At 42.6% G+C, this 22,284-nt stretch overlaps 1 protein-coding gene across 2 annotated transcripts in view; it reads left to right on the plus strand.

Annotated features, from left to right (window-relative positions):
* Positions 1-22,284, plus strand: part of LOC119389891 (polyamine-transporting ATPase 13A3) — a 145,187-nt gene that overhangs the window by 86,193 nt on the left and 36,710 nt on the right. For both annotated transcript variants that reach the window (XM_037657310.2, XM_037657309.2), the window contains exons 3-13: positions 4,431-4,598; positions 6,895-6,953; positions 7,572-7,662; positions 9,105-9,274; positions 12,503-12,572; positions 13,260-13,394; positions 14,169-14,235; positions 14,953-15,084; positions 18,146-18,322; positions 20,800-20,945; positions 21,523-21,785. In XM_037657310.2, the coding sequence (XP_037513238.1) occupies positions 4,431-4,598; positions 6,895-6,953; positions 7,572-7,662; positions 9,105-9,274; positions 12,503-12,572; positions 13,260-13,394; positions 14,169-14,235; positions 14,953-15,084; positions 18,146-18,322; positions 20,800-20,945; positions 21,523-21,785 (1,478 nt within the window). The remainder of the gene's footprint in view (positions 1-4,430; positions 4,599-6,894; positions 6,954-7,571; positions 7,663-9,104; positions 9,275-12,502; positions 12,573-13,259; positions 13,395-14,168; positions 14,236-14,952; positions 15,085-18,145; positions 18,323-20,799; positions 20,946-21,522; positions 21,786-22,284) is intronic.

Below are 22,284 nucleotides of genomic sequence, written 5' to 3' on the forward strand. Positions count from 1 at the left end.
GAGCCTAGCTGAAGAAATGGGTGTGCCACTTCTCGAACACTGTCTAATGGCTCCCGCTGCCTATCTCCCGCCGTGGCAGTGGCAGCTTATAGAGTGCGATCTTTCTTTCGTCGAAGTTACCAAGCATGCGCCACTTGCACATATCCGTACACACTTCCTTGAATTACAATACAAGTACCCACACCCTGAGTTCTTTACAGATGCCTCAAAGTCTAACACTTCTGTGTCGTACGCAGCCGTTGGTCCATCCTTTTCCGATTCCGGTATTCTGCACCCTGATTCCAGTATCTTCACGGCAGAAGCCTATGCGATACTTGCGGCAGTTAAACACATAAAACAATTAAAACTACAAAAGGCAGTGATATACACGGATTCATTAAGTGTAGTGAAAGCTTTAAAAACTATGACAAAACACACAAATCCGGTCCTTGTCTCGCTCTACTCTATTTTATGCACGATCTACTCACTTAAACAGCACGTCGTAGTGTGCTGGGTGCCAGGGCACCGCGAGATACAAGGCAACGTGTTGGCGGATCAGCTAGCAGCATCCGCCCACGAAAACAGTCCCAATACATCTGTAGCTATCCCTCCAATAGACTTAAAACCATTCCTCAAAAGAAAGCTCAGGGCCTTTTGGCAGAGCACATGGGATAGGCACACACAAAATAAACTGCACGTTATCAAGCCGCAACTAGGTAACTGGCCGCCAGTATCAAAATCACGCCACACAGAAGTTACACTCTGCAGACTTAGGATTGGCCACACATACAGTACACATTCATACATTCTGTCCGGAGGCGATCCACCTGTATGTGACCATTGTGGCGACCCCCTCACTGTACTCCACACCTTACTGCAATGCAGGGAACTAGACGCTCTCAGAAAAAAGCATTTTTCATCTATATACCTGCAGCACCCACTCCATCCTGTTATGTTCATTGGGAGAGAACCCCATTTTAAATATCAGTCCCTTTTTGCATTCCTAAAAGATCTACACAATTTTAACGTTATTTTTCCAGGCGCTCCGTAGCGCGGCCTCATGATTGAGGCTGCAGCTACGGTTTCCATCAAAGGAAGCACCTGCCTCCCGGCCTTTGGGATCAAAGGCCTTGAGGAGGCACTCGTGCTGTTATCCCGTTTTTCACTTGTAAATACCATGATCACTCGTCATTTAGGCCACAACCATAGATCACACCACTTGTCACTGCCATAATTTTAGACTGTATACACATTTTTACGCTTCTTTATAGCGCTTGATTTTAGGCCTATATACAGCCACAATACACCCTATCATTGTATCACTGGTCATCGCTAACACCACATAAAAGACATGGCGCTCTTTGGCCACCCATGGCCCTTGCGCCAAAAAACCCCACTAATCATCATCATCGAAATATTAAAAATAACAGGTGACTAGACTGCAGCGCGCATCAGGAAGCAGCACCCTCATACAGGATCACTGTTAGGTAGCAAGTCAAGACTACGCTCCCACCTTTTGCGGGTGGGAGCGGACCTTCTTTATCAGCCGGAAAAAGTTCGCAAGCGAACTCTGTGCCGTGGCAGAAAAACTTTGCCCCACCTAAAGTCACATTCAAGTGAGTAATTAACAAAAACTCATTAATTAACCCTTTTCCTACCGCGCTTTTTTTTTTGGGGGGGGGGGCAAAAACAATACCAAAATACCGTTTTTTATATTTGCTTATTTGATTCTACGTGTCTTGAAACAACTAAAAAAAATTATTCGAAGGCGTGTTATTCGCAAGATACGCGCAACATATTTTCTTTTTTTTTTTTTTTTTTGAAAATGTGCAGAAGATTGGTTTCACTGCACTGTACCACGGAAAGTGCCCTAGCCTCTCCAGTCTTCGGCGTAGAAAATGTCTCTTTTTAATCAAAAAATAAAGTGCAGGGAAGCGAGTCCGTGCGAACAAACCTTGGACGCGCCGGTCAGGGTTTGCTTACATCTAAGGGAATCCAGTGCCGATACGCGGTCGTCGTCCGAAACTGATGATTTAGATAAACTGTGCTGCTATGTTTATTCGCTGCCATGCTGGCAGAAAAACTAAAATTCTTCATTTGACGAAGCTTCGGCAAACAAGCGTCACGCACGCACCGCTTGCGCACGTGGGAGTACGCCATTTTCTAATTCCATTTATATGAATAAGGTCTTCTCTCGACCAAAATGCGTGCTTTGGGCGCGTTTTTAATTTTTTTTTACAGCTTGGTCTCTTGAAGGCAAAGAGAACACAGCAAAATGAATCAGGGTAGCTTAAAATGCTTGTTTCATGGTGGACGAGTCCAGCTCGTCTTCGCTAGGCAAAGGGTCAACTTCTTAATTATTAACTTTAGGGTCGTTGCTTATATGGAAGAGTTGTAGGATGTGAAATTTGTGACGTGCTAATTCTTTAAAAATTTGCGAAATACGTACCTAATTCGAGGCCCCCCATCTAGGCGAAACCGAAACTGAGTGCCCCGGGCGCGCAGAAAATCCGTCATCCCTGTCATGTCTGACCGAAAGCTCACGTGACAGTTTTTGAAAAAGGCGTGTCGCAGCAGAAGATGGTCCGGAAAAACTCAAAAGAAGTACAAAAACTTGTTCGCTTGTCTGCGAAAAGTAGCGCCGCAGTGACTGCCGCCTACTGTACAGTGAAACAAAACGTGGAAATTGCGGTTTTTTGGGTACGGCGCGAAAGAAACAGGTAAGCACTACACACAAAACGCAAAAAATAAGAGGAGGACTTGCCGTTTATCTCTGACGTGCCTTTTTTTTTTTTCTCACATATTGTCACGTGAGCTTCCGGTCTCACGTGACAGGGATGACGGATTTCCTGCGCGCACGGTGCGATCAGTTTCGGTTTCGCCTAATGGTGAATTCCATTGGCAGATTCGGAGCACTTCCGGTAGCAGTTTTTCTGCTCCATTCGGAGCAAGTCTGTTCCATTGGCGGATTGAGAGTGGTCCCTGTATGTTTCATTGGCAGATCTCACTCCACGGAGCAGCTCTCTCTACTCCGCGAAAAGCGGCGGATTCGACCGGAAGTCGCAAGCTCCACGCGCGTGCGCAGAGCGTGGCGTACCGCGTGTGCGATAAAATACGCTGTCCGATCGCGCCCATTCTCTCCGCTCGCGCCCGTGAAGGCGAAAACTGCGGGAACGGCGAGGAATGCTGGGCGCTTGCGAAGCAGATGTATGCTAGCGCCTCCTACCATTTGCTCTGGCGAGGGCGCTTGTGTTCCATTGGCAGGCAGATTTCCTTCGGAGTAAAAGGGACGCTTAGTAGTACATTTTCTAGGCTCTTGAGGGCTTGGCCTTTCATTTGACACAAGAAAATGACAAATGGAAATTTTCGTGTCAGTACCCCTTTAATTGCAGACGTGAAATTAGATTGCTTCGTTTTTCTGGTTAGAGTCATGATCGCAAATTTTTGTATTTTTATTTTTTTTCTGCCAATTAGGGGACAATTAATACAGGAGAGTGTAGAAGATGTTAAGTATTCATTTTTTTTTTCGAATCTGTCGCTTGTTTTGCATCCAAATGTTTGCGTGCCTTCCCACCTCGATCATCCATGAGGAATAAACGTAGATCAACATCGCTGCTTTTTCTGGATTTTGCTGACAGCTGGGGAATACTGTGCACACTTTCTGCCAGCGTTTGCGCAACGTAACCTTGAATGTGACAGGCGCACATGTTTGGAGTAATAGATTAGGTCGCTCTCCAGGATGTTTATACTGTTTCTAGACTGCCTCGTGACAGTGCGAGTGAACTACGGCACACTTTGTGGCGCTCTCTCCTTCTCTCTCTGTCGCACACATACCATAACGTGACTGGACCGTGCTGCTTGGACCACTGATGAAGCATCAAAAAGGAATCGCATTGGATCATGTTACCTATCGCTATAGCAGAATGGAATAAGCTTCCCGAATCGGTCGTCCTTGAACGTGCCCATACAAACTTCCGCGATTTATTACTTTCACAACCAATTTATTCACTGCGTTAACCATTGCTCACCTTTGCTTTGCCTTGCTTCAATAATGCTTCATTTTTCACCTTGTCTGTACCAAGTGTTCCTGAATTATCTTTTGTTCCATTGTATGTATGCTGTGCAGATACCTTAGTTCTGTAATTTTGTGTCAGGGATTCCTGATTGACCATGTGTATGCTATTTTTCTTTGTTTGTTCAGCTGTTTTTTATTCAATGAATAATTGCTCACGCGGGTTTATTTCCACTCACCGATCTTCGTGAACTCCGAATATGTACCTTCCTTATGTAATGCCCCAAGCAGGGGCCTTTCATTAATTAAGGGAACAATAAATGATGATGATGACGGATAGAATAACCACTCTATCTCATTCTATAGAGTGGCATTCTTCAAAGCCTGGCACTTCATTCGTGCTGCGAATAATGCTTTGTCCTTGTTTTTTGTCTCGCAGGAAGTGTTTGGGTACCAACCGGACGGCTGTCGCACCCTGGCCACCTGGTGCGGCATGCTGCTGACGGCTGGCCTGCTGCGGCTCCTCTTCCACTGGCACCCCGCCTGGTGGCTCTACTGCACACACCGACGCTGCTCTCTCCAACAGGCCATCAGAGTGTTGCTCGTGGTGCGTTTTCACTTGTCCTATGGCGATTGAAACGATGCTGTTTAGTAGACTGCCATCATACTTAAGGACGTCTTGGCAGTAGAGTGTAGGCTACTGAGGCGGGGCTTCTGCGGATTCGTGTTACTCCACTTGTAGTACGCTTGTAGTACTCTGCTTGTGTAGAAATCAGCTTCCAGCCAATTTCAATTCCAGTTTTGGTTTTGCTTGCTTGCAAAGTGAACATGTTTAGGAGAACGTACAGTACATAAAAAATGTGAATGGGAGAGACATTTTGATTGTTCAATGTGCATTTCAGTATCACATTTAGGGTATATTTTCCTTGAGGAACTAAACGGTGAGTTTGCGGCCACATATGGACCAACACTCATCAGGGACGCCTTGTTTACCTTGGAAAACAAGTGTGCAGAAACTGTGGTGCTGTCTAAGGAATAGAAAAAGAAGAAAGAAGAGATTCTTGTAAAGTGAACAATAATTTAATTTTTCGTACGACTTCAGTCTGTTTTTTTTAGTCTCATAATAAACAAAGCAGTGTTTATTTGAGTAAGGCGAATGAAAACATTGTCAACAAGATTAGGTACTATTTCTTGGCTGACTAGCAAGCACGTGCTTCGGTTATGGAGCTTCTAGAGCAATGTGAAAAAAAGTAAAGAGACGTGAGCGTTTTGTTTTGTAGAAACGTGGAGCTTTCAGTTTTGTCTACTGGCATAGTCTGTTAAAGGGACACTAAAGGCAAATATTAAGTCGACGTTGATTGTTGAAATAGCTGTCCAGAAACCTCGTAGTGCTACTTTTATGCCAAGGAAGAGCTTATTTTGAAATAAAATCACGTTTTAGTGGTCCACATCGCGTTAGCGCACTTCAAATCACCCGCCTGAAATCCGACTTTCATACGTCACTGTTGCCGTGCCCAACGTTGCCCGCCTTTACTGCGCGGCAGCCGACACTAGTAGCAGCAGAGCGAAAGTAGCGGGACCCACAGCAGCAACAACGCGGCCATCGAAGCCATTGAAGCTTGCCGCAATCGCCGCAATGGATGTGGACAGAGAACTTGACAACGAGACATTGGCTTGCGACGCTGGGCTCCAATTCAGCGACTTGAGCCCCGATGAACGCGGTATGCTGCTGAGGGCTCGTAGTGCCGGCGTCGTTGCATGCGTCATTTTGTCGAACTTTCTGTCAGAGCGACTTTCACGAGCGCGCAAAACACACGCGGCAGTACGCGATCTTGAAACTACCACTGAGACGCGACCGCGTGAGCGAAGCAGGGCACAGGGCGAAGCGCAGTTCGGCGAAAATGGAACCTTTGAACCACGCGCGCTGTTCCCCATGGCAACGCCACAGAGGTTCTTTTTTCCATGAATCAAACGGAAACGAACAAACATCATTTTATTACGTCTTTTGATGCACGGAAGGTTCTTTTTTTATTGCTGCTAGTTTGATTACTAGTGATTTATTGTAGGCAGACTCTCATATGTCATCGGGATCACTTCGAAAATGTCTCACTCGTGGCGCTCATCATGTGATGCATTTAGCTTAATTTCTCGGTAAGTAGGGCACTGCTGTTGATAGTATTGCCGTTTTAGAAGTTGTCATACATTGAGCTTTCACTCTGACATAAATTGTTATTTGCCCTTAGTGTCCCTTTAAGGTTAGCTGGCAGAAAAGGCAAAGGAGTGCATTGAGACAGAAGCCCACAGATATTAGCCACTTTTTTCTTGCACTCAGTTCAAGTTTCATACAAGAAAATTTATTGTTATTAGTCTCGAAGACAATATGCGGTTTTTTTGTTTGTGTGCTTGAGGACATAAAAGTGCACTTTCTCTACATCCAAAATTTAATTACACATTTTGTTCCGTCATAGCTGACTGAAAAGGCAAATGGCCGGAAGCTTCTTGGGGCCACTGGTTCGCTGATGTTATGGTGGGCGCGAGACAATCTGTATGTCTGTACAACTTATTACGATGGGTATCTCCAGCTCTATGCTCAGCAGAGCGTGTGTGTCAGGACACACATTTTTGTATATACGATATGAAGTAGAATGCCAGAAAAGATGTAAAATTAAAGGGACACAGGACAAGTGTCCTGCCTTCCTCTCTGTTTGTGTGTGTGTAGATGTGTTTGTCCTTTGTTTGTTCTTTGTGTGCTGCGTCATTTGAATGATTAAGACTCGCCCGGTCTGCCAGTTTTGTTTTTTCTAAGCTTTCTTCGTGTTTTGAAATTGTTTTTTCTTTGCTAATTAACTGGGCTCTTAATTGAAATTCCACCTCATGTTTCGTTGCTCATCTCTTATTTTCAGGATCAGTACAAGCAGCTTTTTGTAGAAAAAGTTCGAACTATCCTGCCCTCTGAAGTCAAGTAAGTACAGTCACTCAATTGTGTTTGTTGTTTTAAACGAGTGAATTCGTCTTTCGCACTACGAGAGCAACAGGTTCCTTGATATTCGCGCAATAGGAAAAAAAAATTATCGTTGCCTACTAAATTTACAAGAAAGTGTTTCCATGCTTCTAATATAGGCTAACTGCCACCTGCACTTTCTATCCCGGCCATTCACAAAGGGTGAATTTCCAGAGCCCATGCTTCTTTATTTGAACAAATTTGCCTGATGGATGATTTGAGTGATTATTTGTGTAATCGCAAGTTGGGCAGTTGGACCTGATGCAATATTTTAGGAACTACATTGGGACGAAATAACAAAATTTTAAAAAGCGTAACCTTCTTCCCAGTGCATTAAAAATAGTGCTGTGCGAAAGCGACTTGATATGTCAGAACTTCTTCTTGCACTAGAAACTTCTACTTCACACAGTATAAAAGAAGTCAGTTTGGGAACAAGTAAATGAGCTAGTCATTTAAGCTTGTTCAGACACCTGAAGTCTGATGCCAACTAGTTTTGGAAGAAACAGACAACGCGATGTCTAGAATTCTCGCATAACATTTTCAGCAATATAGTGACCCTCTTTTTTCTTTCTTTTGCAGTGTGTCACTTATGCTATCTGTAACAGGCCAAGCAGATTCCCCTCTTCAAGAGTCAAACAAACTTGATGAACTTGTGATGTTGAAAGCGGGGGTGAGTAGTGACTGCTCCTTTTTTAGTGATGAGACATGTGCAAACACAAAGTGCTGTTTACTGTGCGCATCAGCTTACACGATGATAATGGAAGATGCTCTTCAAACAGAGTATCTTACTGTTATATAAGGCAAACTCCATCACAGTGTCAGTGTACATTTTGTAGTACCAGTTTTGCGATGCAGATGTTATTATCATCTTCAACTTTATATTTTTACTTGTTGGAGTTTCATAAGTGTACTGCAACCTTAAAAAAGACTAAGTTGCCAAAGATCTTTAATGCTGTACATTTGTACTAATTATTTTTGTGACTTGCTGCTCTGAAGCTTTTTGAAGTGCCGTATACGCATTTGTGTTTAGCTTAACTAAACGAACCAGTGTTGAGCATCTCTTGTCAGATGCCCGGCTCATAGCAGCGCACTTCTGTCGAGAATTTTAATAGGAGAACCGTAATCTTCGGTTTGAATCAATGGCTATTGATTGCAGTATTAAGTATGATTCGCTTGAATTCAAATAAGAGTCCTGCCTCTTTGATTTGTCAGGCTGTCAGTAAGATGAAATGTATATTTTAATGAAAGCTGCATGCAGTCTCGTCATGTTTTAGAGCATACCACAGCATGATATATGGAAAGCTTTTTGTCTTTGGGAGCAGACAGGAGCATGGACACACGAACAGCTTGTAACTGTCCTTGGCCGATTAAAAGAATGCGAAGCAGCACTCTTTGCATCCGCCATTGCATGTGTTCTCTGTCCTTGGTCCTGTTCCTTCCTTGTGCAAAGTTCCTCTGGATTGTAACTGGTGTGTCAGCAAAAGCTTTCAGTAATAAGTACTTTATCAACCTAGGTCAAAAGCATTGTTGTGTAGACAAAGAGGTTGTATCTTTTTCGCACAACTTACGGTTCCTTACGTTCTGGCTAAATTGCGAGCATTGTAGTGCAATACCTTTACAATTAACTCACCTGTGTAACGAAGTATTTTGAAGGCCCTGAGTACTTTATTATGAAGGACTTTGACAGTTATTGTTAGCTTTAACAAATGGCTTCAGAATTACTCCTCTTTTTTTTTGGGTCAAAGGACTTGTCCTTAAAAGGAACCTGTAGTAACCGCCCGAAGTGTCAAGAATGCATTAGTTTATACAGTGTGTCAAGAATACATTAGTGCCAAAAAAGGCAAGTTTACACGTGTGTGGGACAGCATCCATCATTAAGGGATAACTTTTACCATGTTCCCCGACAATTTCCTTTTGTCTTCACAACATTGCTTTCACAAATGACTGAAAGTCTTTTGCTGAGACACATAGCATAACTGTGCCAGCCTGACCTGGGCGATTCAGGACCCCCAGCTCTGCGTTGCCTCGGTGCCGACCGACATGTTTGCACGTGGGGTGCTGAAACCGCCAAGAGAGCATTCCAGTATTCATCGTGCTCCTCTGCCGTTTCAGGGTTCGATGCAGCCGGCCGAGAGCTTAGTCTACTTTGAGAACAAGAAGATCCGCTACATCTGGGATGCCGAGCTCAAGGCATTCGCAAGGTTGAGGGGTTTCGATAAAAATGTGACGTGTTCTTACTTTCACCAGCAGAAGGGCCTTTCGCTCCCGGAGCAAGTGGTTAGGTAGTGTACAAAAGTTTTGTTCCCGTTCTCGGTGTGAGGCTCGTTTGTCTCTGATCTTGCCATTTGTGAAACGGTCCCTGGAAACATAGAGGAACCCAGCTACAATGCTTGCCACGCCAAACCTGAAACGTACCAGCTGAAGAAAGAAAATATTAGCTTGCTAGAAGTGACAAATTTGACGAGTAGATAGCCTTCATGCATTTCAAGTAGACGTGGCACAGTGGGTAATATAAAATTGTAATTCACGACTTATGACTTGTCTCTTGGCAGCTACCAAGCACGTTCCTTGCACATACAGCAGTAGTAACGCTCTCAAACTTTGACACTGTTAACATTAATTCTGAATTGGAGCCTAACGGGTGCAGGACAATGCTCCTAATGTTTTTGCAAGAGCAGTGCTAGCTTTTAATATGTGTCCGCTCATTGAGTAAAAGTCCAAGCTAGTACAACTGGTTCTCTAGCAAACATGCACTGCACGATTTGACATGGTCATCACAAATTATAGTTAATTGGCATTGTAATTATAATACAGTTGCTAAGCTACCCATTGCAGTGTATTACCATAAGCTTAGAAGACTGATAAGGACTTCTTCACAAGCTTAGAAAATAACTTAAGATCTGTCTGAAAACTTATTGTACTTTTGACCTAATTGACTTGGCGAACATGTTAATGATTGAACGATGGGCATCAACTCGGTTACTAAGAATTTACATGCTGATAAATGTGCTTCGACAGCTGCTGCTTTACATTCTCAGTTCCTAGTCGCACGTAGACATGTAATCTTGCACTCAAATTTGCTTTGGCATATATTTCTTATCCTGTATTTATGACCAGTAAATTAAAGACTTTAGTTTCACTCTGGCAAGAAATGAGAAGCCCAGCGCCACACTTGTCATTTTGTGCATCCAACTTCGTGCAACTGCTCTTTTCCTTTTCTTCGCTTACATTCAAATCTGTTATTGCTTGTCACCTCCCTTTTTTTTATGGCCCTGATGTAGTTGTTTGTGTCACTGTTGGTTGCTACTTTTAAAAGTATTTAAATGTAATGTGTGTTCAGAACTGACATGACGCGAGTAGAAATTGTTAGGGATGTACGAATATCAAAATTTCGAATACGAATCGGATATGTTCCTTATTTGAAGCATATTGTATTTGAAAAATGCAGATTTGAATTTTCTTGAATATGGTTAAAGAGACAAATATTCGGACAAATTCATATATTCGAACGAGTGACGACTTGCAAATGCTAAGCATTCATAACTTTTACAGTAAAACATTGCTAATAAATACTGGTTTTAAGCAAGCATTACATTGCATTCTGCCACCTTTATTCCATGAGAAATGCTCTTTCCCACTTTGAGATGTGTTACATCTCATACAGAGTGCTTACCTTGTGAAAATGTCAAGCAGTTAATTTTTCTGCATGATAGTTTGTAATGAGTGAATTACCACAGTCTCCTTCAGTATGCTGCAGCCTAACAGAATGCAGTTTCACTAATTCATTTTAAAAGTGTAATAAAAGCTATTGTGACTTCCTGTTTTGCAAATTTTTAACGACACACTCATATTCGTTATTCAAAAACAGTTTTTGTGCCTTATCCGATTCGTATTCTAAAATTTCAATATTCGCACACCCCTAGAAATTGAAGATTCCCAGGATTGAATTGCATGCAGTGAACGTCTTGTACTGCTTCAAAAGAAGTATGACATGTGCTTTTAACTGTGTACACTGCATATTTTTTTATAAAACTTGGCACGCATTTAAATTAAGATGTGTTTATATGACAAGCACTTTAAGGTAGACAGAGGGGCAGACATTCTCTGTGTGTTGGTGTGAGCCCCCCCTGCCTTTCAACATTTTTACTCTAGTATTTCCACTGTATTGCACACAGAGCATATACTTTACTCTTGTAGTGCAATGAAAGTGCAGCCTAAATTTTTATGCATAGACATGAACCGAACAGTAGAAATGCATTGTGCTGGGTGCTCAAAAATTCATCCAGATAAATTTCCACACTTCAGATAACACACATAACTCTGTACTGGTTTTTAGCACGCAAAAACAATGTCACCGATTTGGGATGTGGGCGAGACTTGCGGAATATGTTTCATGCTAACATATTTAAATGATGGTCACTACGATGTTTTTAGTTAAAAAAAAAAGAATATCTCCACTGGAAACGCATCCATTTCCACTCGCAGCCTGCAGGGGGTGCTGGTTATGTTCTTAATACGCGTGCTTTTTTACACCTCATGTAAAATGTCTGCCATAATTGCGGACAACTTTTCTTGGCAATGAAGGGAAGGCTACAGAGCCGAACCACGCATGTGCTACCGCTGAAGACTATAGTCCAACGATTGCGTGCGTGTTTTCTGCGTGAGAATAAAAAAAAAAACATTACTTTATGTTCTACAGGACGCTGTTTGAAAAGAGGGTCAATGCGCACCAAGGAGATATTTATATTTGTTTTACTTTATGCAGTTTCATTTCGTGTTTTTGCGCGCGTGAAAACGTCGCACCTCTTACGTGCACCTCACAGTCAAAATGGCGTCTTCAGGTGAGCTCTCATCACCCTCCAGCTTTTCCGATGACTCGCCAAAGGAGCTTGTGATGAATTTCAGTAAGAAATGGCTGTCTAAGACTGTGATGGCCGCTCGAATAATCAAACAGCACAGAAGATATGGAAAGTTCACAAACCAAAACTAAATTCGAAACGCATGCTGAACCGGACTACTTCGCGGAAGTACATGTGCAATAGCTCCGCCCCGTAGCTTTTCCTTCATTGCCAAGAAAAGTTTACGAATGCTTACGAATGCCTAGAATATCTAGTGTTTATCATCTTTTATTCATAATTGCATTATTATTAGTATTGTGAGCTTTTATTTATGCGCTTCATCTTCTCATATGTACATACGCATCATCACCGCTTGGGTTAGTATTACATATTTGAAATCTTGTTTAGAAACATGCATAATACACGTTTGTGCTTCCCCACCGTGGTATGTGGCTTATCATGCATGGCCTGAGTCTGTCTTTGCACTGAAAAATCTATATCTCTCTCTCTCAACATCTCTTGTTTCTCTCGCACATGTCTTGATTGTTCCCTCCCTGTGGTCTTTTTTTTTTTTACGGAGATATTTGCCTGTAGCGACCGAGTGTGTTTTTATTTGCCTTGTTCTCATGTGCCTCTGCCCCTGATTGAAACGATGCTCCTTGACTTTTTCAGACGAGTTCTTTTTGGGGATAACGTAATTAGTGTCCAAATACAGTCAGTCTTTCGTATCCTCTTTCAAGAGGTTAGTCTTGAATACCTCTCACTTCTCTTTGGTTATAGCGCTTCGGTATAACCTTTGAGCAGTAGAAAAGCTGTCAGTGGCGCGTACAGTTAGCCTAGTATAAAAACTGTATGTGATGCATGCTCAGCCTTGTGCTCTTTCTCGGCCTCGCTTTGCTTCCGGTTAGCGTCGTTGCATAATCTTCTCTCAACCGATAGACGTACAACATGAAGCAGCCTTGAGCCGCGGTGCCTGAAGTGGCTAGGCCTAAAAGTATTGCTGCATGCTCTGTAACTGCAGATAGTGGCTAGACTTTAAAACCTGCCTTGCTTTGTTCTTTCCTGTCAGGTGACAAGGCACAATATCTGCATGTTCTGGTTTCGTATAAGCTCTGTGATAAGTTACACAGATGCCACATGTAACTTCAGAACTGCTATACGCAAAAATGTTAATGGTTCTTAATTGATGCTTGTTTGACGACGATTCTATTTTAATGGTATATCGCTTTCTCTGTCAGATTTCATCAGTGCTGTTTGAAAAGCATTACATGTGTAAAAGATAAACGGCACTTCAGTTCTAGCTTGAGGAATAAATGAGTTAAAGAATCCTGCTCAAGAAGTCTTTACGTCGAAGTGTCTGTGTGGCAGTTGTTCTACGCTCGGTGTTTCTTCATTGTTCGGCTTTGTCTCTTTCCCCCCTCCCATCCAGGTTCTTGAGCCTTTCTATGTGTTTCAAGTATTCAGCATAATCATCTGGTTCTCTGATGACTACTACTACTATGCCTCATGCATCATTGTCATGTCTACATTGTCTCTAGTCACAGGCGTGTACCAGATAAGGCTGGTAAGTGTACTAGTTTTAGTTAACTGATACCTTCACAGTCTTAATGGAAATGCATTCTTGAATCAGCAATAGTTAGTAATGTGTGCATGTTTGGTAATGGGGCTAAAGCATGAAAAAGAAAGCATGCCCTTGTTTGGCATTCATATACTTGGTGCCATTGTGAAATGGCGTCAGGGGTCAATTAACTCGATTTTGTTAACCATGTGTTAGCAACGATGAGGGCACTTTTACAGAGTACATGTACCCATGTTGTCTTACATACATCTTAGAACATTACAGGGTTTGTTATATACGCCTTTCAGTATGTTATAGCCTGAAGTTTAAGCAATTCAGACAGATGTAACTTGAAATAACACCAAAGGGGTTAATGTATTGCTTTTTTTTTTGAGTTAGAACCTGCCTGCATTCTTCTGTGATGACTTTTTATTGAGCTGTGGTGCAGTTCTCGTTCTTTGAGAAGGTGCACTGTTTGATATTTATTCTGAATGGTGCATGCTGGATTAGCTTTCTTTGAATTTTTGTGGCGTGGCTTTGCAGGTAGTACAGTATGTGCAGAACTGCCTTTGTGCTATATTACTTTGCAAAATCCGCTTACGTGATTTAGTGGAGAGAGATTGTTTCTAGCATATTAGATGTTCGTTTTGCTTTCTTCAAACTGCCATGTTTTGAGGGTCAAACATGGAAAACTTCCATTTCATCCGGTTGAGGTTTGTGACTGTCCAAGGCTTTATTTGTTTGCGATCACTTACGTGGCCTTTGTACGCACTTTTACAGAGTCAGAAAGCCTTGAGCGACACCGTACATGCTATGGACGTGGTCACAGTCAAGCGAAGCAAAGGAGGTGAGTCGCAGTGCTTGGGATATCTTGCTTCGTTTTTGTTTATTTCGTACCTTCAGCTAATCGACCTTCACCAGGTTTGGACATTGCATATGAATATGCATTATGGATTCAGTTTGAATACTGCATTATTGGTGACTGAAGAGAAAACACGGCAAGAAGAAAATGAGCTGATGGATCTCGATATGATTTCTTGTAGTATCTGAAACATTTTCATGTGGAAATAGGCCTCATACATTCCTTTTTCTTTTCCGAGCCTTTGGTTAGTATAGCATGATATGTAATCTTTGTCACCAAACTATAATTACTATAGGTGAGAGAAACCACTGTCAAAATCTGTGATTTTCAGGGACAGGGAAGTTGATGTGGGAGCCTCGAACGTGCACCACCACCCTTTTGTCTTTTTGTCTTGCGTACCAAACCTCTGCCCGCTTTAACAGCGGCCTTTTAAGTGTCCTAAAGACTCAATTCATTTGTAGTGACACTGTTTAAAATGTAATGTATTATGGAGAGATCATTTTACTTTGCCACGCATATGCAAGGTGTCAGGCATCTTGCTACGACCACTTTCCTTATTAGCGTTTGTCGCTAGAAATTTTATACCAAGGACAAGTGCAAAAAAAGACTTTTGCACATGATATGTCAGCCATCTTGTTGCTGGATGCGACCGCTTTCCCCTTTGATATTGTTGTTTCATTTTTTTGCTTTTGTTCATCGCAGTCTACGAAAACATCCCATCGGAGCAGTTGGTGCCGGGAGACGTACTTATCGTGCCTCGCAACGGATGCGTGATGCAGTGCGATGCTGTCCTCACAGCTGGAAACTGCATTGTCAACGAGAGCATGCTCACAGGTGCATTCCAACCTCCATAAAAAATTTTTATTGAACCTTTTTCTTTTTTTGTATGCTTTCTACTTTTTTGTGGCTGACATTGGGGACAAAAACGTTTCTTTATTTCTTTTTAACGGGGTGTAGAAATATATAAACGCCATGTTTTGCCATATGTATCTAAATTTTATTGATTTTCTGGAACATTGCCAAGGGTCTAGCTGCATAAACGAGAGCGGTGAAAGGTGAACTCAAACAAAATTTTGCAGAACAGAGGAAGCTGGGTTATATACAGTATGGATACACAGAGCAGGCTCGATGAAAGAAAAATCGAGCTCTTTAAATACATGCAGATTCATCGCAGTGCTAGCAAACATACACTCAAACCTCGATATAACGAATTATCGGTTATAACGAAGTAAATGAAGAATAGTCTTGTCATAGATAGTGTTACAAATAAACGTTTAAACGAATTTTCAGATATAACGAAGTTATTTTCGTGGCAGATGTGACTTTGTTATAATGAGGTCTGAGTGTACATGTGCAATTTTTACACCAAATTTGAAAGAAATGGCACCGTTACAACTTGCTGGAAATTGCACAGAACCCTCAATATTGAGGGCCAGCAACAGTTCCTCGGTGTGCTGAATATCCCAAATGTTATGGTCTGGGATCTGCGTATCACATGTGCTAAGCGTGAGAATAGTACATGCATCATCTCCTTAGGTTCTTTTTAAATGCAGTTAATAACAGAGTTAGACCATTGCCAGCCCACTGACATTGCCAAAATTTCTTCAATTCATTTATGTGCGGATATGTCTTACAAATAACAACTCATCCATAACCAAGTTAGTGGGATTGAAATTGGCCTATAGTTTTCATTTTTCTCCCCACTTCATGAAAGTTGAGTATGATGAAATCTAAATTCAAATCTTTCTTTGTCCTTCGGAATCTTTCCCCAGAAGATGCAGTGACACAGTTTCTCCAGTGCTTCCGTTGCCTGTAGACTTTTGCACTCGACTGCACATCTGGTAGTAACATGTTTTGGTGATGTCATTACTACATTGCCAAAGATCATTCAAAGCTGGTGTTTATCATTTACAAGCTCCTCGGGAATTGTGAACGTTGTACAATGCATATCACTTGTCAATATTTACAAACCCAGTTTCATCTTTTATTAGACAGGCTCTGCTCAAGCTTTGTAGTTTGTTGCTTCAGAAATATACAAATATGTTATGTTGAACTGAAGTAACGTAGAGTACTGGGCGAGTTGGTATAGATTCATGTCGAAGCGAAGCGCGAGGAAAACAGGACACAGTAAAGAACAGCGCCTCTCCTGTATCTGTCCAAAACAGGACACAGTAAAGAACAGAGCCTGTCTTGTGTGGACACAGTAAAGAACAGCGCCTGTTAGCGCCTGTCCTGTGTGTTCTTTACTGCGTCCTGTTTTCCTCGCGCTTCGCTTCGACGTGAATGTTATGTTGAATTTGATGCTCGAAGCCTGTTTTATTTTCTCCATATATTTGTGTTTGATTAGATTAGTAGATTTCGCTCCTCACACTTCTTTAAGTTTACATTATCAACAGCTGTACTCTACACCCTAGGTTTTGCTCATTTGTTGCTGCTCACATGGCTATTGACGTCTTCTAGCTTGTTGAGATTTTGTGACGCATCAAATTTGAGCACATGAATCCAAGCAGGACACTCAGGAAGGACAAATCTAAATTTGGACGTCATGTGTGACCATGTGTCAATAACCTGTCAGTGTGTCAACATTCCTGACTTTGGAAAATGTACTATCGCGCTCAGTATGAGCTACATCCCGCGAGCGCGTGGCCGAGTGCTCTGAAAGGTTGTACAGTGGCGCCGATCATGGCATATTTTCGAGTTATCGGGAGAGAGTTTGGCTGTCCCTGCGAGCGCGCATCGCCTCCACTCGCTTTCACCCTCGCCCTCTTTGTTTCTCTGCGATGTGATCACCTTCGAAAATGATAACTTCGAGGGTGAAAGCAAGCAAATGGGGGCGATGCGCGCTCGCACAAGCAGCCACACTCTCTCCCGATAACTCGAAAATATGCCATGATCGGCGCCACTGTACAACCTTGCAAAGCGCTCGGCCACGCGCTCGCATGATGTAGCTCATACTGAGCGTGATAGTACATTGTACACGGTGTTTCAAAGGAGGGTGAATGCTTCAAAACTACTCATGTGGCTGTATCTATTCATATGCATCACTTAAAATCACCACCTCCACAATATTGAATGTTCTGCTTACTGCCATGACATGCGAGAGCGGTTCGCCTGCCAAATCTGAGTTTGTTTAATGTGAAAACATACAAATGCAGATGTTGTTTCATCCTTTGTAGAAGCCGAATTTCAGTTTTTTTTTTATCTAGTGTACAAATCTCACCTGGGGTAGTGAAATGGTGTGAGAATAATTTTGGATGTTCTTAACTCTCATACAAGCATTTCTAACTGAAATGAAAATATTTTTAACAACGGAGCTGTTTATGCTCAGCTTACCCCTGTATAGCGTTCGCGAAAGTTATCATCATCATGCTGGCACGCACTGTCTTCGTCCAATGCTTCATCTTCTATTTCGCTCCCCGAACAAGTGCGCCCGGCGTACGTTCACAAAAAAAAAAAAGAGATAGAAAAAACAGAGATCAAGACAGAAAGACAAAGAAAGACAGAAAGAGAGTAAGAAAGAAATGCAAAGATAGAGAAATAAAAAGAAGGGAAAAGGCAGAGGAGGGGAATGCGATGTAAAATCACGTAACACTAGTCACGTGACGTTCCCGCTGAAATCACGTAACACTAGCCACGTGACGTAGAATTGCTGAACACTAGTCACATGACATGTTCCCGCCAAAGAAATCGCGTAACATTAGTCGCGTTACATGTTTCCGCCAAACCCATGTCGTTCAAGCGGGACAAGGACACGGCCTTGCGGAGGCAGCTTCTTCCTCGGGAGTCCGAACACTAGCTCTGCCGTTTGTTTCAGCCTTGCACCACTAGTGCAAACTGTGCCAATCTTTTTTTCTTTAGGCATATTTGTGTAAAGTGCACTTTGCTCCTTTTGCAGGCGAGAGTGTACCAGTCGTGAAGACACCACTGCCGAACCCTGGAGCTTCACAGCCAGCACTGGACGTCATGTACCACCCGAAAGAGCACAGCCGTCACACGCTCTTCTGTGGCACTAGAGTCATCCAGACGCGCTTCTACGGCACGGAAAACGTCGAGGCTGTCGTCGTTCGCACGGGTGAGTTCAGGCATTTCCTACCACTCGCTGCTCGTCGGACTGGTTATTCTTGCGTGCACAGCCGTAAATTCTGATTGTGTTTGCTTAGAACTACAGAAAGCTAAGCTTGCTAAAGGTTCATCATAGAATGCGTAAGGCATGTTTTATGTAGATATAATAACAAAGAAATGCTTTTTATGGCTGAGGCTTGGCATGTTAACATTAATGAAGGCGTGTGCATGAGCCAGCCTTCAATTATCTTATATAAGGAAGAAATGTCATGCTTAGACAGTTACCTCAACTATAATCTGTTGTGTCGACCTGCATGTGTATAGAGCATGCACAGATAAATTTTGTTTCCACCTTTTTTTCGCTCAGTGCAACCTTTCTTTTGATAGCCAGTGTTTCTGTTGTCCAATTCCTTTCTCTTGTGCTCGTGTCTGCGTGCCTTACGTTTCCTGTATTACCGAGGTTGTTCTTGCCTAACGCCTGCAATTGACAAGACACCAAATATAGCGCACTTTTGTTGACCTAGATTATGGGTTCAGAAAACAAGATGAGAAGGTAACATGTACAAGAATGGTGTGGTATAAAAATGACAAGGATGACAAAAGGTTGGCAGAGGTGCCATCTTGAATATCATGGCAGGAAAACGTGCCGTCCGCACGTTTTGCACATCTGTTGAAGCATTTGTCCCAATTTCTGAATTTAGGGCACTTGTACTGAGAAAAAGCTGTCGCACACATGTTGAAAAAATTCCTGCACCGTGCCGCCACATGTTGTTTGAGTGAGAAATCGTGCCATGTGTGGGCCAGCCCATAGAAACATTCCTGCTCTGAAGCAGGAAAAAAATTCAGGACTGCTTTTGCCGTTCGTGCTTCTCATTGTTTACGCTCACATTCTCTGCTGGGATTTTTATTCTATGTACTCCTTATATAAAGTATTTTTAGAGCAGACAAACTTTGGGTTTATCTTGGTTGTATTTGTCAAATAGCTCATTCCTCATTTTGTGATCATCTTTTCATGGCTGCGAACACAGTCAACCTTCGATAATTCAGCCCTGGCAGGACTGACAAAGGCGGTTCAATTATTTGGTAGGTCAGAAAAAAATTGCCTAAATGCACTTAAATGCACAAAATTGCTTAAACTCACTGCATTACCTCAATTTTAATGTGCCCCAATTCAAAAGTGCATACGATTTTTATGGTTTAGAGTAGAAAACTAATGTTGAAATGACATTAAAGCTCCTTAACAAAAGTAGCAATTGAATGCACACTCGATTTCGTAGGAATAAAAATGTAGCATGTAGCAATGTGTCATCTTTTATTAGGCCCATATCACGTTGGTAATCTGCATTTATTAAACAACTCTGCTACTATTACGATCTGGCTCATGGCCCATGCCTACACTAACCATCTTGCTAGTTTGTCCTGTAATGCAATTCATTGGAATGTCACCGGCTTTGTGTCGCAATCAAATGCGCTTTCATAATCGGACCAAAAGCCATGCTATGCGAGAACTTGCACTGTCGGCATTCTTGGTAGGCATCTAATCGGCATTTGCAACCACATACCATCAGGGTCTATCTGGCCATCATCACTGCCACTGTAATTAGAATTTAATTAATGGCAGTGACCACTGTCATGACCAGCGTTGATAAAATGACCAGAATTTGACAGTGATGCTATACCGACTCTGATGGTAGGTGGTTGCAAATGCCACCAGTATGGTGTGGTTTTGATTTTGTATCTGATTGCACTGCATAGGAAATATTCGTATGGACTATCTTTTTTTAAATGTATGGATGTTAAAAATCAAATGAATGCCGTAATAATTTGTTCTGGGTTACCTTTAAAATTTGGAAATCTTTCTGGGGCAGGTAAAAAATACACATTTTGACAGATGACATGTCTGACATGTGTTCGATACATTCGGTACCTGTATTCCAAGTTCCACCTAAACAGGCACTACCTATGTTAGGGTCACCAATGGTGTCAGACGTATGCTTGCTTACCAGCAAAGTCCAAATTATCTGGCAAGCATAAATTTCAGTATCGAAATCATAAAGGTTGGAGACCCACAGAATGTATGGGGTGTTGGGTGGAATCATCAAATGGGATCGAACCAGGCACGTAGGCAAGGGGGGGGCCCGGGGGGCCCGGGCCCCCCCCGAAATTTTTCCAGCCCTCTATATTTCCAGGCAACTTTTTTTTTGTTTTTGCCATTGAAAGACTGTCTTTCGAACAATTACTCCTTGGGCCCCCCCCGAAAAAAAATCCTGGCTACGTGCCTGGATCGAACTAACTGAGAAATTTGATTAACTGGAGTTTCAAATAGTGTAAGTCCGCTGTGCTAACAGATTAAGTAAGGATGCTGTGCTTTCATTTATCGACATTTATTGCGTCTTTTTTAGTGCTACGTACTTGCTGATGCTGCTTGATTTGTCCAACCATGTGTGTACTTTGGTCTTCTCATCCTCTTGAATTCCACTTTTCCAGGCTTTCTCACAGCCAAGGGGGAGCTGGTGCGTTCCATCATGTTCCCCAAGCCAGTTGATTTCAAGTTCAACCGACACATCAAGAACTTCCTCCTGTTCCTCGCATCCCTGGCTAGCATAGGAGTCATCTATACCATTGTGCTCAAGGTAAGGGTAGCCTCATAGAGATTCACTTTGGACAAGCTAGATGGCAGTTGTATTTCTAGTTTCACTATGGCTGTCCAGGGATGCCATTGTTTGTCATCATTGCTCCTGCTGCTACCTAAAGACATAATGTTGTATGTACCAGCCTCACGAGTTGCATTTTCAGTTGACAATGCAACTGTTTGGAAAAATTTTAAAATGTAATGTTTGATTGGTGAACTCTTATTAGATGTTATCGTAGGAGCAGCTGCTTGTGATGAGTGTAACTGAAAACAGCTTTTCTTTTTTTTTTCTTCAATTGTTTGTGCCTAATAAAGCCAGTTTGTACAATTTTCGTGTGCTTGAAGTTTTTCTAGCCATTGATCACTTTTTAGTTTTTAGTGCTTTTAAATTATAGCACATTACAGCGTATAAATGGGAACACTGTGAACTGCAAGAACTAACTTGAAAATGCACAGCCCTGGTAAAAAGATTCTGGCCGCATTTCACTGCACACGATTTAATACTGATTTTGGCCATTACTCCAGCCAACTGACTGTGTTCTCTGCAAAACGTGCTTCTTGCAATTTCATCTTTGCAGTCTCTTCGAGGTGTGCCCGCCTCGAACATCATAGTGCGCAGTTTGGACGTCGTCACCATCGTCATCCCGCCCGCGCTGCCAGCCGCGATGACCATCGGCATCGTGTTTGCCCAGTCGCGCCTGCGGCGGGCATTCATCTACTGCATCTCACCGCGCTCCATCAACATCTCGGGCTGCATCAACTGCTTCTGCTTCGACAAGACTGGCACGCTAACCGAAGAAGGGCTCGACCTGTGGGGCGTCGTCCCATCCAGTGGTGGCAGGTAAGCGACGTGCACGATGGTGCTGAGGACTTAATTGTTGCTTCGTCGTCTGCCGCACTAGTTCAGCTGCATTGGATTATGTCATTGTCTGGAAAGGTGTGGCTTTGTTCCCAGCCACTGAAGTTGCATTTGGTTGATCGAATGGAATTATAGTGCCGTACTTCCTAGCCAGGACACCGCTCTGCCAACACATGACTGCAGTGCTAAAAACAGCTGCTTCCTTTGTAATGTCTGACTGTCACATAACAATAGCTATCATCGATCTCGTGTACCTTTTCTTGTGTTATTGCATTATTTCTTGTTGATGGGCCTGGTACTTCCAGGTCACAAATGGCACGTGTGCTACAGTTCACCCTTTTTATAAGAAACGCCAGCAGGCAGCAGTTATTGTCTCTTATATGAGGTGTCTCTTATAAGCAAAGTACTGCATTCTCATTTTCTTATCAACCCCTATTTTGATGTAGGCACACTGGTGTCTACAAGAAATGAAGAAGGACAG

The sequence above is a fragment of the Rhipicephalus sanguineus genome, chromosome 4 (genome assembly GCF_013339695.2).
Source record: "Rhipicephalus sanguineus isolate Rsan-2018 chromosome 4, BIME_Rsan_1.4, whole genome shotgun sequence".
In the NCBI taxonomy this organism is placed as follows: Eukaryota; Metazoa; Arthropoda; class Arachnida; order Ixodida; family Ixodidae; genus Rhipicephalus; species Rhipicephalus sanguineus.